The sequence below is a fragment of the Danio aesculapii genome, chromosome 12 (assembly GCF_903798145.1).
Source record: "Danio aesculapii chromosome 12, fDanAes4.1, whole genome shotgun sequence".
Taxonomy (NCBI): domain Eukaryota; kingdom Metazoa; phylum Chordata; class Actinopteri; order Cypriniformes; family Danionidae; genus Danio; species Danio aesculapii.
The window spans coordinates 50,748,527-50,765,123 of NC_079446.1; the positions used below are offsets into that span (position 1 = coordinate 50,748,527).

At 38.2% G+C, this 16,597-nt stretch overlaps 1 protein-coding gene across 1 annotated transcript; it reads right to left on the minus strand.

The window, feature by feature from the left end:
- Positions 1-5,076: 5,076 nt before the first annotated feature.
- ctbp2l (C-terminal binding protein 2, like) lies at positions 5,077-12,006 on the minus strand. The gene is made up of 3 exons (XM_056469045.1): positions 11,930-12,006; positions 6,677-8,122; positions 5,077-5,135 (listed from the first exon to the last, which is right to left on the minus strand). The coding sequence occupies exons 2-3, from the start codon at positions 8,097-8,099 to the stop codon at positions 5,077-5,079; spliced, it is 1,482 nt and encodes a 493-aa protein (XP_056325020.1). The 5' UTR covers positions 8,100-8,122; positions 11,930-12,006.
- Between the last annotated feature and the right edge of the window lie 4,591 nt (positions 12,007-16,597).

Sequence of the window (16,597 nt, forward strand, 5' to 3'; positions counted from 1 at the left end):
AAAAATTAGCAAAGGAAGAAAGAAAGAAAGAAAGAAAGAAAGAAAGAAAGAAAGAAAGGAATGAAGAGAAAGAACAGATACAGAAATTGACCTGTTTTGACCGTCCTGTATCTGTCTGCTATTAAACAGGTTCATGGTTGATGTGACGTCATGCAGTGTAAAGCAGCAGGGCCAGAACTCAATTCTCCAGCAGATCTGAACACAGACTGCCCAAACACACAACATCTCCACAACAACCTCCATCAGCAGCTCTACAGGCTCTTTAAAGAGTTAACCTGAAAAGTCTCCATTATTTCACTGGTAAACACTCATCAAACACACACACTCGTCAAACTCACTCGTTTACCACAGAGTCGAGTCAGTGTGTGTGTGAGAGTCTTTTCTGGAGTGCAGATCTTCATTTGAGAGATGTGTGTGACGCGCTCTCGTGTCTCTGCTCATCCTATTAACACTAATGAGATTTCAGGATCTAAGACTATGATTAGGCCTGCAGTGAGGTACAGTGCTCAGCTCAAACTGGACACACACACACACACTTTTCAATGGACTACGCACTGCGCACCAGAACAGCCCGACACAGAAACAGTTTCTTCCCTCAGGCAATCCATCTCATGAACACTTGATGATAATAATTGTGGAGCCAACATCACTACTTGCTATACACTTTTATACACATATACACTTATTTAACAACACACTTTACATGCCAATTTGCACATAACAGCTGCACATATAACGCTGTATATAGTAATAAACACGTACATACACTTGTCAATCTGTATATTTGCACTCACTACTTCTATTTTTTTAAATATATTTATGATCTGTTTTTTGTCCTGTCTCTGTAATCCTGTTGCACTGTAGAAGCTCTGTCACCAAAACAAATTCCTAGTATGTGTAAACATACCTGGCAATAAAGCTCTTTCTGATTCTGAAAAGAGAAAACCACATGCACTGCAAAAATGCTTCATTGCATTTACTAAGTTTTTCTAAGTTAAGCGGTTGCAAACATGTCGGCTGAATTTAAACAAATTAAGATGAACATTCATTCATTCATTCATTCATTCATTCATTCATTCATTTTCCTTCAGCTTAGTCCCTTATTCATCAGGGGTCGCCCCAGCAGAATGAACCGCCAACTATTCCAGTATATGTTTTACAGCTGCAAGCCAACACTGGGAAACACCCATACACACTCATTCCCACACACACACTCATACACTACGGCCAATTTAGTTGATCAATTCCCCTATAGCGCATGTGTTTGGACTGTGGGGGAAACCGGAGCACCCAGAGGAAACCCACACCAACACGGGGAGAACATGCAAACTCCACACAGAAACACCAACTGACCCAGCCGAGGCTCAAACCAGCGACCTTCTTGCTGTGAGGTCACAGTGCTAACCACTGAGCCACCGTGTTGCCTCTAAGTTAAACATTATAAATGTAAACTCAACCCACATGCAACCACACTTACCTCAAAAAAATTAAGTTAATCCAGTGAATCGTTTTTTTCCGACTGTAAAACAAAACCGCTGGGTTCCACACAACTGATTTTGTGCCGGGACAACATGAAGGAATTAAGTTAACTTATTAGTTTTTACACATTTAAGTGGATTGAACGTGAAAAAACTAAGTTGTTCTGAAGAAATGAAAACTCAGCTGTTGTTTCAGCTCATTTTAAATCAGTAGTAAACGGCTGTAAACAGTTTTGACTGTATGCAGTGCTACATATGCAAATGCACACACACACACACACACACACACACACACACACACACACACACACGCACAAATACTTAATCACACACCCCAAAACTCAAAATCTGTTCATAAATTAGCATAATTACAGGAGCCCATTCACAACGTCTGCATATACACATTCACACTGATATTTAGAAGGAATGAACACGAGAGAAGCACTCATTCATTCATTCATTCATTCATTGTCTTCTCGGTTTAGACCCTTTATTAATCTGGGGTCGCCACAGTGTAATGAACCGCCAACTTTTCCAGCATACAATTTACACAGTGGATGCCCTTCCAGCTGCAACCCATCACTGGGAAACACCCATACACTCTCATTCACACTCATACACTACGGCCAGTTTAGTTGATCAATTCCCCTATAGCGCATGTGTTTGGACTGTGTTCCGAGGCTCAGACACACTCTCCCAATTCAAAACTAGATTAAAGACCTATCTGTTCAGTAAAGCATACACTTAGTGCACCACTTAGGGGGCTTCCACACAGGTTATGCATCTTGTTGATATACACTGTGAACATCAGCTACGCTAATTATCTTCTTTATTCTCCATTTCCACCTGGGGATACTCTTCCCGAGGCCCTCAGACTATGCAGAGTCACTGATTCGACCCAAGACCAACGACGAGTTGATCCCAAGGTTTCCATATCCTGGACCAGGCCGAATCCTGAGCAGCTACTGTGATGGAGAGACAGACGAGTCTTCGCTGAGGCCAGCTTCCAGCCTCCGCCGCTGAGACTGCAGCTCTGCACAAGACGTTTGGCCAGTGGAGAAATTAAAATGGTCGTGCCCTACTGAGCCTGGTTTCTCTCAAGGTTTTTTTTCTTCACTTCCGCCTTTAGTGAAGTTTTTTCTCTCTCCGCTGTCGCCACTGGCTTGCATGGTTCAGGATCTGTAGAGCTGCGCATCGTTGGATTTGCTCTTTAGTTTTTGGACTCTCAGTAGTGATTATTAAACCACACTGAACTGAGCTCAACTGAACTGAACTTAAACACTACAAACTGAACTACACTGTTCCTATTTACTGTGACCTTTTATGTGAAGCTGCTTTGACACAATCTACATTGTAAAAGCGCTATACAAATAAAGGTGAACTGAATTGAATTCAACTGTGGGGGAAACCGGAGCACCCGGAGAAAACCCACGCCAACACGGGGAGAACATGCAAACTCCACACAGAAACACCAACTGACCCAGCCGGGACTTGAACCACTGACCTTCTTGCTGTGAAGCTACCCACTGCACCACCGCGCCGCTAGAAGCACTCAACATGAGATCATAATGAAAAATAAGAAAATGCACTCAAAAAATGCTGTTTAGTTCAAACTACACGTTTAAAATGAGCTGAAACAACACAATTCTTGAGTTTTATTTTTATTTTTTGGGACAACTTAATTATTTGAAGTTCAATCCACTTAAATTTGTAATAAGTAGTAATTTAATATATTATTTTTCTTATAATATTCCTATATTTCGTTCCAACACAGGGGCAGCGCGGAGTCTCAGTGGTTAGCACAGCAATAAGGTTGCTGGTTCGAGTCCCGGCTGGGTCAGTTGGTGTTTCTGTGTGGAGTTTGCATGTTCTCCCCGTGTTGGTGTGGGTTTCCTCCGGGTGCTTCGGTTTCCCCTACAGTCCAAACACATGCGCTATAGGGGAATTGATCAACTAAATTGGCCGTAGTGTATGTGTGTGTGTGTGTGTGTGTGAATGAGTGTGTATGGGTGTTTCCCAGTTCTGGGTTGCAGCTGGAAGGGCATCCTCTGTAGAAAGCATATGCTGGAATAGTTAGCGTTCATTCCGCTGCCCCTGATGAACTAAACTAAGCTGAAGAAAAATGAATGAATGGCATGCGGTGGGTTTGGGTTCTTGCTCTCTAAAATGAGAGAACTTTAAAGCAGTATTTTATATAAATCATCCTGAAGAGCACAAATGCTCATTCATGCATACACAACAAACTGAAGAGGAGCTAAAAACTCTCTTCATCATCTATTAGTGTTGTTATTTATTATCTGAACTACTGCTGATATGGAATGTGTCGTTACAGTGCTCAGCATAAATGAGTCTCCTCATATTGAAAATTAATATATTGATCCATTTCTCAGAGAATATAGGTCATATATGTTGGAGCATTTAAACAAAACAGATTTATTAAATGGATATATTTATTAAAATAATATTTTAGTTATTGAACATCTTCAGAAAGAGAAAACGTTTGGATTTAAATTCATGCAAAAAAAAAAATACAAACTACAAAATTTCAACAGAAATGTATAAATGTTTTGTTTCTCTTCAATTTTGCTCTTTTTTTATTTAATTAATTTTATTTCACTTACATATAAATTTGGGTGTGCTAATATTGGACCATTATTATAACTTATTTGGGTGGCACGGTGGCTCAGTGGTTAGCACTGTCACCTCACAGCAAGAAGGTCGCTGGTTTGAGTCCCGGCTGGGTCAGTTGGTGTTTCTGTGTGGAGTTTGCATGTTCTCCCCGTGTTGGCGTGGGTTTCCTCCGGGTGCTCCGGTTTCCCCCACAGTCCAAACACATGCGCTATAGGGGAACTGATCAACTAAATTGACTGTAGTGTATGAGTGTGTGTGTCCTGGTCCTCCAGGTTGGGGGTTGAGCATTGGGCTATCAACCCACCTCATAAACACTAGATGTTACGAAACACCAATATGCCGTGACTAAATATCAACTGGGAGTGAGTAAGTATTATAACTTATTTTGTTAGATTAGCTTCAGATTTGGCTTCAGTGCTGACTAATCTAATGTATATGCACAAATCTAATATTTTAAAGCTTCCTATAGACAATAATATTTTAAATGAGAGGTTTGTGAGGGGTGTTCTCACTGTATTTGTTTGTAAATTGCTTTAATGCATAAAAATAAAAGGTTTATTTGTCTGTTAAGCTTTCGTAAAGACTTGTTGATGAAGGAGAGTCAACTGAAGTCATTCAGGAAGTTCAGCCTGGATCACAAACACTGAATCCCACTAGAAAGGGCATATAAATAGTGTCCCGGTCTAAAAACAGAGCTCTTAGCCAAATCTGCTTTGCACGCCTCATGTGTACTGATGGAGGGAGATTCATATGCACGTACAGTATATCAAGTCAAAACTTCAGAGCTGTCACATTTTATTTTCACTCTACAACATTCATTCAGCTTTACTTCACTTATTTTATATGTAGCTCATATTTATGTTTGCTTTTTTGCATGCTCTTTCCAATATAAATCATTTTATTTTTATTATACCTGCTTAAACCTTCCTTGGCATTCAGTGTGGACAGCAATGTAAGAATTTCATTTCTACATGCAACCTGTGCAGGCAATCCCTACTGTGCAGATGGCAATAAACACTCTGAATACTGTAAATACAAAGAAAGAGTGCTGAGAATTACTGAAAACCAGCAGCATGTAGAGAATAAACAATTGAGAACTAAAGACAAGCACAAACGTCGGGTAAAACTACAGCCAGAAGAGAGGTGAGGAGAGCAGAATAGATGCAGCGTTATTGTTTCAGGTGAAGCTATGATGGATGCGATTATACAATTATATTTATTACAATATATAGTATTATCATTATGTATATTTACTGCTACTACTACTGTGTTGACAAGCAGAAGTGCCGAGCAAAACCACAACCAAAGAGAGATGTAGAGAAAGGCAGAATAGATGTACAGTTCTTTGTTACAGATGAAGCCATTGTGGATATGATTATGTAAATATAATTATTATATTATATATTCTAATATATAATTAAAAATACTACTTTATTGTAATATTGACAAGCAGAAGTGACAGGTAAAATTACAACTAAAAGAACGGTACAGAATCAGAGAAAAGCAGAATATTTTGGTCAGTACTTATTTAATGTGAAGCTATGGTGGATATGATTATAATAACTCAATATATATATATATATATATATAAATACTACTATATTATAATGTTGACAAGCACAAGTGACAGGTAAAACTAGATAAAAGATAAAGGCAACCTACATAAGAGATGTTGGTAAGGGCAGAATATTTGGATCATTACTTGTTTTTGATGGGTTTGATTATACAATTTTAATATATATTTTTAAATACATTATTAAAACTAACATAGTATAAAAATGACAAACACCAGTGACAGGTACCAAAAAGAGAAGTAGAGAAAGGCAGAATAGTTGACTCATTGAAGCCACTGTAGAAATGATTATACAATTAGAATGATTATAATAGGGCGATGCGGTGGCGCAGTAGGTACTGCTGTCGCCTCACAGCAAGAAGGTTGCTGGTTTGAGCCTCGGCTGGATCAGTTGGTGTTGGAGTTTGCATGTTCTCCCTGCGTTCACGTGGGTTTCCTCTGGGTGCTCCGGTTTCCCCCACAGTGAATTGGGTAGGCTAAATTGTCCCTAGTGTATGAATGTGAATGAGTATGTATGTGGATGTTTCCCAGAGATGGGTTGCGGCTGGAAGGGCATTCACTGCGTTAAAACTTGCAGGATAAGTTTGCGGTTCATTCCGCTGTGGTGACCGCTGATTAATAAAGGGACTAAGCCGACAAGAAAATGAATGAATGAATGATTATAATATATACTAATATATAAATAAATACATTACTAGTTTCAAGTGAAGCCATGGTGGACACGTGTATATGATTCTGATTATTATAATATTGACAAGCACAAGTGACAGGTAAAACTATATAAAATAGAAGCAACCGATGTAAATGCCTACATAAGAGATGTAGGGAAAGACTGAATTGATTCCAATGAAGCCATGGTGGTCACGTTTGTACGATTATAATAATTATATATTATTAAAAATACTACTATATTATAATACTGACAAGCACAAGTGACAGGTAAGTCTACAGGCAAAAAGAGATGTAGAGAAAGACAGAACAGTTGCATCATTACTTGTTTCCGGTGAAGCCATGGTGGACACGATGACTGGAGGTCCGGTTCTGCGCGTCTGCTTGTTATTGGGATTAATATTCTGCGTCTGGATGGCAGAAGATGCTGGAATGACGGCACTTTCCACCGCCGCTCCTTTGCGCAGTAACTGAGGGCTCAGATGCGGACTGTGAGCCGGAGACAGCGGAGGCAGATTGGGAGGACGCTTCATCAGCTCCATCGGCGTGTACGTGCCGGAAAACGTCTTCGGAGCCGCTCCTGGAGTCATCGGAGGCTGCTGTTGAGCCGGCAGAGCAGACATGGCCAGACCGGTGTGAGCATTATACATCGATAACGGTCGAGATTGAGGCAATGCATTGGTGTAACCACCCGGACTAACCGGGAGACCTCCAATTGGTCGACTTGCAGGATATGTAGTAGTTTCCAGTAGATGCTGAGATGGTGCGCTACTGGGTCTACGACCTAAAAACTCTCCCATCCTCGGAGAAACAGACTGCAAAGCATTCGGAGGCTGCTGCATGAGCTGTGCATCCATACCGAGACTCTGCGGCTGCATGTAGAGATCATTACGATGGCTGAAGCTATTGGAGCGACCGCGCATTACCGTCGCTCCAGTCTTGCAATTCAGCACAATTCGAGATAACACTCGTGCTTGACCCAAATTAGGAGCCACAGAACGGACGTCATGATCTTCCATCATGGCAAGCATTGATGTGGAATCAAACCCTTGCTGTAGGAGTAGAGTAATGGTGCTTTCTGACAGACCCTCAGAGCGAAGGAGTGCAAGAAAACTTGGATCCACGTTTCTCTTAGGGTCAACTCCAGCTGATGGATGGTGCACAGGCATACCTGTGTTAAGCGGAGCAGGTGATGCATGCACCATAGCAGATCCTGGATCATACGCAGGATCATACGGCATCCTCGGAGTCACCACGGAACCATAGGAAAGAGTTCCTCTGGGAATATTCCCGTCCATACCTGAGGCTGTGGGATCCACCACGATGCAGGTGGAGGCTGGCTGACAGGACTCCAGGGAATATCCGTTCAGGTCTGTGGGAATGGAGTGACCGGGAAAGCCAGATTCAACGCCGAAGCAGGCAGGAGAAGCGGCTCTACTGCGAATGCGCTGACTGTCTGGGATCATCTTGATGGAGAGGGAATCCCTGTACATGCGGCTGATCTCGTGAGCCGAGGGCGGGGGTGGAGGAGGGGGTGGAGGGGGCGGCGGAGGAGGTGGAGGAGGACCAGGAGTAGCCGCTCGAGTCTGATCCCATGCAGTCCTGGAGAGGCCGTAATGCGAGCCGGATCTGCTCAGCATGTGCTGGTTTGCCTTATAAAAGCCCTGCAGGTCTTCTGGTGGCTGGGCTGAGAGGGCGATGTCAAACGGGTAGTAATCCGGAGGAGGAACCGTGCCTCGCACTGCCATCCTGCGGAAGTGTGCTGTTCACCCTATTGTGGATGCAAGCCATTAATTTGAGGCATCTTTACTTTTGTATTGTTTGTACAATGCACACTACAAACCAAAAGAAATGCTTTGCTATTTGTCTTGTTTTTCATTTAAAATATCTCAAAATTCTGAAATCAAGCAGCATTTTCTAGAGTTTTTGACATTTTACAGTGAAGTTTCAATCAATTAAATTAGTTTTATTCATGTGCTGCATGCACTGGAAATAATGCTTCCTTGGATTTATTACGTTTTTAAGGTAAGTGGTTGCAAACTATTTATGTGGACTGAATTTAAACAAAGAAGTTAAGTTTTCCTTAAATGAAGCATTACTACATTTAATTTGCTTGTTTAAATTCAGCCTAAATCAATTGTTTGAACCAACTTAATGTAAATAAATAAATAAATAAATAAATAAATAAATAAATAAATAAATAAATAAATGTGAATAATTTTTTTAGTGAGCATAGGTTGTTTATCCAAATCTGACCAATCAGAAGTGGCCTTTACACATTTGATGGTCATCCTCACCTCTCCAGCAGGTTTCTAGTCAAAATATTTCGAAATCGTGGATGCATCTATTAATTTCTTTATTTTTTGCGTTGCTTTTACAAAGCACTCTACAAACAAACAAAAAAAGCTTTTGTGTTGCTTTTAAGTCAAAATATCTAAAACATATAGATGCAAGTCATTATTTTATGCATTTTGATTATTATAGTGCTTTTACAATGTACACTACAAAAAACAGGCTTTTCTTACTTTTTGTTTTTAGTCAAAATATCTCAAAATTCTGAAATCAAGAAGCAGTTTATAGAGTTTTTCAGAAGTTGCAATGAATTAAATTAGTTTTATTTATGTGCTGCATGCACTGGAAATAATGCTTCATTGGATTTATTACGTTTTTTAAGGTAAATGGTTGTAAACTATTTTTATGGACTGAACTTAAACAAAGAAGTTAAGTTTTAATTAAATTAAGCATTACTACGATTAATTTGCTTGTTTAAATTCAGCCCAAATCAATTGTTTGCAACAACTTAATGTAAATAAATAAATAAATAAATAAATGTGAATAATTTTTTTAGTGAGCATAGGTTGTTTATCCAAATCTGACCAATCAGAAGTGGCCTTTACACATTTGATGGTCATCCTCACCTCTCCAGCAGGTTTAGTCAAAAATTTCGAAATTGTGGATCCATCTATTAATTTGATGCATCTTTATTTTTTGTGTTGCTTTTACAAAGCACACTACAAACAAAGAAAAAAGCTTTGCTTTTTGTGTTGCTTTAAAGTCAAAATGTCTAAAACATGTAGACGCAAGTCATTATTTTATGCATTTTGATTTTTATAGTGCTTGAACACTACAAAAAAACAGGCTTTTCTTACTTTTTGTTTTTAGTCAAAATATCTCAAAATTCTGAAATCAAGAAGCAGTTTATAGAGTTTTCCATATCGCAGAGAAGTTGCAACGAATTAAATTAGTTTTATTTATGTGCTGCATGCACTGGAAATAACACTTCATTGGATTTATTACGTTTTTTAAGGTAAATGGTTGCAATCTATTTTTATGGACTGAATTTAAACAAAGAAATTAAGTTTTCCTTAAATGAAGCATTACTACATTTAATTAGCTTGTTTAAATTCAGCCCAAATCAATTTGCAACCACTTACTGTAATTTTTTTGTAGTACAACCAATGCATATTGTTTTTAGTGAGCATAGGTTGTTTATCCAAATCTGGTCATCCTCACCTCTCCAGCAGGTTTTTAGTCAAAACTTTTCAAAATTGTGGGATGCATCAATTAATTTGATGCATCTAAAAAATGTGAATGCAAGTCATTATTTGCAATTTGGACTTTACTAGAACTATGTTAAGCTGCTTTGACACAATTTATATTGTAAAAAGTGCTATATAAATAAACATGAATTGAATTGTTTGATGCAGTTTTATTATTATAGTGCTTTTACAATGTACAAATACAAAAAAGCAGACTTTTCTTGCTTTATGTTTTTAGTCAAAATATCTCAAAATTCTGAAATCAATAAACATTTTCTAGAGTTTTGGATTAAATTTGATTTGTTCGTGTGCTGCATGCATGGGTTGTTTTATCCACATCTGACCAATCAGGCCTTCGTTATCGTCATCCACACCTCTCCAGCAGGTTTCTAGTCAAAATATCTAAAAATTGTGGATGCAGCCATTCATTTGATGCATCTTTATTTTTGTAGTGGTTTTATAATGTACATTGCAAACAAAATGTCTTGTTTTTAGGCAAAATAAGAATCATTTAAGTTTAAACATTGTCTTGGTTTCAGAAATAATGAGTCAAAATTAAGTGTTTTTTTCCTTAAAACAAGCAAAATAATCTGCCTGAGTTTGGCATAAGTAAAATAATCTTGTCGTAGGTCTGAAATTAGACTATTTTACTCATCACATTGACAGATTAATTTCCTTGTAAGGAAAAACTCACTTAATTTTGACTTATTTTGGAAAATAAAATGGTTATTTACTTGTCTAGAAAGGTATTCTTGATTTAATATATATTTTAAATCTATTTTTATATATATAAACTAAAAACTAGTCCAAATCCCCAAGACAGAAATGCAGTTTTGACGTTTGTCAAAGCAGCTTAAAGGGACAGTTCACCCAAAAATAAACTCACTATTTAACCACCCATAAGTGGATTCAAACATTTATGAGTTTCTCTCTTCTGTTGAACATAAAAAAGAAATATATCATAATCCTGTAACCACTGACTTCCATTGTATTTGTTTTCCTAAAGGTCAATGGTTACAGGTTTTCAGCATTTTTATAAATATCTTTTTTACCAGAAGAAACATGTTTGTGACTAGTAAACGGTGAGTAAACGATGACAGAATTTCAGGTAGGGCTGCACAACATATGGTTTTAGCATCTATATCGCAATGTGATTGATCATTCACAATAGTCAGAACCTGTAATGTTGAGTTTGTATTATAATTCATCATTTGCACGTGCCTGTGACTGTAGAATGATTTTAAAAGCATTCAGGCATAATAGATTGTACCATTTGTGAATTTAACAACTAATTAATTCTATTGCATTGTTTAATTTTTATCATTCAATTACTGTACTTGGATACTGTTAGACCAGGCATGTCCAAGCTCGGTCCTGGAGGGCCGGTGTCCTGCAAAGTTTAGTTCCAACCCCAATCAGACACACCTGGGCTAGCTAATCAAGCTCTTACTAGGCTTTCTAGAAACATCCGTGCAGGTGTGTTGAGGCAAGTTGGAGCTAAAATCTGCAGGACACCGGCCCTCCAGGACCGAGTTTGGACACCCCTGTGTTAGACTCAATAAATGATAAATCACCGTTTATTGTAATTCTAGCTTTTTCTTGATTGTACTTATAGATTGTTTATTAGATTTTATGTAGATGCACTCCCATTGCAGAATCATTCCAATCAATCTAACATTATAGCTTGTTTCCAAATAGAAATATGAAGTCATCTGGTGAAATGGGGTTCATATGGCAATATATATCGCAAAATAAAATAAAAATATCGTAAATATGGCACAGCCCTAGTTTTAGGTGAACTATCCCTTTAACACTGATAAATAGAGAATAAAATAAAAATACTATTAAATATTTTGAGAAACATTCCAGCAATTAAAGCAAGCAGGAGAGCAGAGTAAAACTCTGGTGTAGTTTAGTTAAATTAACACTGCTTCATTCAGCTTAGTGTAAATGTCACAGCATGTAGAGAATAACACAGAGTAAATAAACAACACACACATACTGACTACAGCCAAGAGAGATGTAAGGAAAGTCTTTACCCGATGGAGGGGCAACAGAAAGAGTCTATGCACGTCCGTATGGAGGTTTCCAAAGAGTTGAAAAGCCCCAAAACTCCCAGTACAGCACGCAGTGACAGATGAACGATTGTGAACGCAGGGATGGATGAAGAAAGAGGAGAGGACGGTTGTGAGGAGGGGGGAAAACAAGCAGGTGTTTGATTTCACTTCTCATGTTTCTCTGCATGTAGGTGTGTGTGTGTGTGTGTGTGTGTGTGTGTGTGAGACACTTCAACTGGGGTTGGTTGCACTAGCAGTGTGTAAGTTCAAACGTAGAATACACTGTAAAAATATCCATAAATCAGCCGTTTTGCATATTTTGTGCTTCATATTTTTATATTTTTATTGTTTATTTCTGCTTCTGAGTTGCATTATGGGATATTGATCTTTCTTCCAACAACTTCTAACTTGTAAAAGTGTGTAACAGTGTGTTTTCTGCACATCTGTAATAGTGTGCAGTGCTATATTGTGTGTGTTGGTGTTGTATATTACGCTGCAGAAACCTTGTAATAAACTGCAGCACATGTTCTGCTATTATACACACTTGTTTATCTCTAGATATTATTTCTAGTACATTATAAACTACTAAAATGTCAATAAAAGTCACTTTGTTAAACTGTAGAGTTGAATTTACAACATCAGAAGTGGACAGAGTAGATATCCACATCCCATAATGCAATTCACCACCGCAAATAAACACTTTTGAATCGCTAAATACAGTGTAGTTGTGACGTAAAGAGACACTAATTTACAACTTCTGCATTAGGGCCGCACAAACGCATCAGAAAATGATCGTTATTGCAGTAATATTATATGTAACATCCATATCACAGAGAAGAGTACTTTAGATGTTATGTGGCAAGCATTTGTGTGCTGCATTAACATGGTGTTTATCCAAATCTGACCAATCAGACGAGGTCTTTGCTATTTACTCTCTGAAATAAACACTAATGCTGGGAGACGAGAGAGGAGGAGAGAGGTTTTTTAGTCATTCGTGGTGTTTTGAAGTCTTAATGATTGAAACAAAATTGACAGCACAATATAAGACTGAGCAAAGATTCTTTATTAATAATAATAACTGCTTACATTTATATAGCGCTTTTCTGGACACTCAAAGCGCTTTACACATTGGAGGGAATCTCCTCATCCAGCACCAGTGTGCAGACTCCACCTGGATGACACGACGGCAGCCGTATTGCACCAGACCACACACCACACACCAGCTGATTGGTGGAGAGGAGACAGAGTGATGAAGACAATTATGATATGGAGATGGTTAGGAGGTCATGATGGACAGAGGCTAGTGGGCAAATTTGACCAGGATACCGGGGTTAACCCCAACCCTTTTTTGAAGGACATCCTGGGATTTTGACCACAGAGAGTCAGAACCACAAAAAATGGCGCTCACTGAGCAGTATACAGTCTCCATCAATATACTGGGACGTTAGGACACATACAGACCGCAGGTTGAGCGCACCCTGCTGGCCTCACTAACACCCCTTCCGGGAGCAACCTAGCTTTCCCATGTGGTCTCCCATCCAGATACTGACCAGGCTCTGCCCTGCTTAGCTTCAGTGGGCGACTATGTGAGAGCTGCAGTTTCTATCATTATACTGTACATAGAGGATGTCGGACATATTTAGTTGGAATGTAGTGTAGTGAAAGCGATATAAAGCAGCCTTTAGGCTCGATTGTCAGACTCGCTATTGTTGGTCCTCAATCTGGCAACCTGCGCTTGCGTTTGTTTGATCCAGGAATGTAATACCTAGTTCAACCACTGGGTGTCAGACTTACATGCTGCACCTTTAAGGAAAAACTCTCTAAATTTTGACTCATTATTTCTGAAAACAAGACAATATTAGTTCCATGACTAGAAAATGCTTCTTGATTTCAGAATATTTAGATATTTGGACTAGAAACAAGACTAAAACTCTAACTAAGAAACATTCTTTGCAGTTGCCTTAAATTTTAGAGTTGAGTCAATGTGTGTAACTTAGTCTCCGTTTACGTTTCAACTAGGCTACGAATTAACCCGAGCACTGAACGGCCTGTAGTGTGGACTTTACCATCCAGTTCACGAGCAGCTGCTGCAACCCTACCCTGATCTCCGGCACACATTTTTTAGCTTCAGTTGAGGTCATGCTATCATGTGACTGTCAGGTAATCGCTGAATTATTTAGCCCTGGAAACATAAGCAAGTCAGACAGAAGAAGAATAGGCCAAACACAACAGTTCAGTAACACAAACTCACCGAGTAAACACACGTTACACACTCAAACAGCACGAGATGCTCACTCACAAGCATCCCTATTTGCTTTCAGGACAATATTGCTCCTCTCTGGTGTGAAGGATCTTCCCAATCACTCTATCATCATTTATACACAAAATAAAAACTTCATTCATTCATTTTCCTTCAGCTTACTCTCTTATTCATCAGAGGTCGCCACAGCGGAATGAATCACCAACTGTTCCAGCATATGTTTTACACAGTGGATGCCCTTCCAGCCGCAACCCAGTACTGGGAAACACCCATACACACTCATTTACACACACACACTCATACACTACGGCCAATTTAGTTAATCAATTCTCCTATTGTGCATGTGTTTGGACTGTGGGGGAAACCGAAGCACCCGAAGGAAGCCCATGAGAACATGCAAACTCCACACCCTATATGACACACGTGAAGATTAAATATGAGCTTGTGTGCTACTGTATATATGTAATTTGCATATATTGCCATATATCACATCTGCTAAATGACTAAATCTAATGCATATATAAATATTTAGGGGGATGATAGGAGAAAATTGAGAAAGCAGAAGGACAACACACTGACAGAGGGCTTATGCTAATCCAGCGCGGTTTATCCTTCCCTACTGTCCAGCAATGAGAGATTAGTCCAATCAAAACAACTTAATACCACTGTTGCTGATGACAAACACTCAAACATATTACATTACAGCATCTCTCAATATCTCAGAATGCTAATATTTAGTCTAATGCATCATTATAGCATGAAGAGGAGGCTGGTGGCCATATTTTGGTCAGTGTGTTAGGACTCGGTCAGACGGTGTTAATCCTCACACACACTGATCTGCCAGAACCTGTTAATGCTCAACACATGTATAATTAATGATTCACACTTTATACTCGGCATGGACAGTTTATTAGGCTACGCTTTAAAATATATAACCACAAACAGTCAAGACAACTCAGATTTTTATGTTGCTTATTTTGAGTTAATTAGGTTTCAATGGATTTTTTTTAAAGTTATACACAGTTTAATATACATATTTAATCAGTTTGATTGATGTACTGTAAGTTGAGATGATTAGAAGTTCATTTGATTGAGGCAGCAAGAATTTTTACAGTGCATTGACGATATTAATTTAATAGTTAATCTGTTTCTAGTAGTATACAGATGAAGTCATGCAGTCAAATTTCATTCATTCATTTTCTTTTCAGCTTAGTTTCTTTATTTATAAGGGGTCGCCACAGCGGATGCCCTTTCAGCTGCAACCCATCACTGGGAAACACCCATACACACTCATTCACACTCACACACTACAGCCAGTTTAGTTGATCAGTTCCCCTATAGCACATGTGTTTGGACTGTGGGGGAAACCGGAGCACCCTGAAGAAACCCACACCAACACGGGGAGAACATGCAAACTCCACACAGAAACACCAACTGACCCAGCCGGGAGTCGAATTAGTGACAGTCTTGCTTTGACGCGACAGCACTACCCACTGCGTCACCCCGCTGTGAAATTCTGATAATTTTTTCTTTAATTCTTGACATCAAGATGACTGAAACCCCTAAAACTTTAGTTCATACTGTTTAGAATCAGAATGAAAATGTAGAGTTAATAACATTTAATAAGACTTAATAAAATTACATGAAGAACAATAAAATCACAAAAAAATCCCCCAGAACTACATTGATGGTAAACATCAGATCTCACAAGGGAAAATGTGCTATTTATTAATTAAATTTGACAAATGTACACTAATTAACTACGATTAATTAAACACTAATTAAAACAGAAATGAATTGAACTGAGGGTTTGGTGTGCAAACTTTTGTTAAGTTTTTTGTGACTGTTTTTTTTTTTTTTTTTACTTTTAGTAACTATGTTTTAATATATTTGTTAGGATAACTTCCTTAATGTAAAAGCAGTGTAAATGTATATGTGCCATATCTGAGATGCAGTCAACAAGCAATATATTAATATATATATATATATATATATATATATATATATATATATATATATATATATATATATATATATATACATATATATATATACATACAGTTAAAGTCAGAGTTGTTTTGTTTTATTTATTATTGTTTTGTTTTACTGTTTATTTTTCCCCCAATTTCTGTTTAACAGAGAGCAGATTTCTTCAACACATTTCTAATCATAATAGTTCAATAACTCATCTCTAATAACTGATTTATTTTCTCTTCACCATGATGACAGTAAATAATATTAGACTAGATATTCTTCAAGACACTAGTATTCAGCTTAAAGTGACATTTAAAGGCTTCACTAGGTTAATTAGGTTAACTAGGCAGGTTAGGGTAATTAGACAAGTCATTGTATAACGATGGTTTGTTCTGTAGACTATCGAAAATATATAG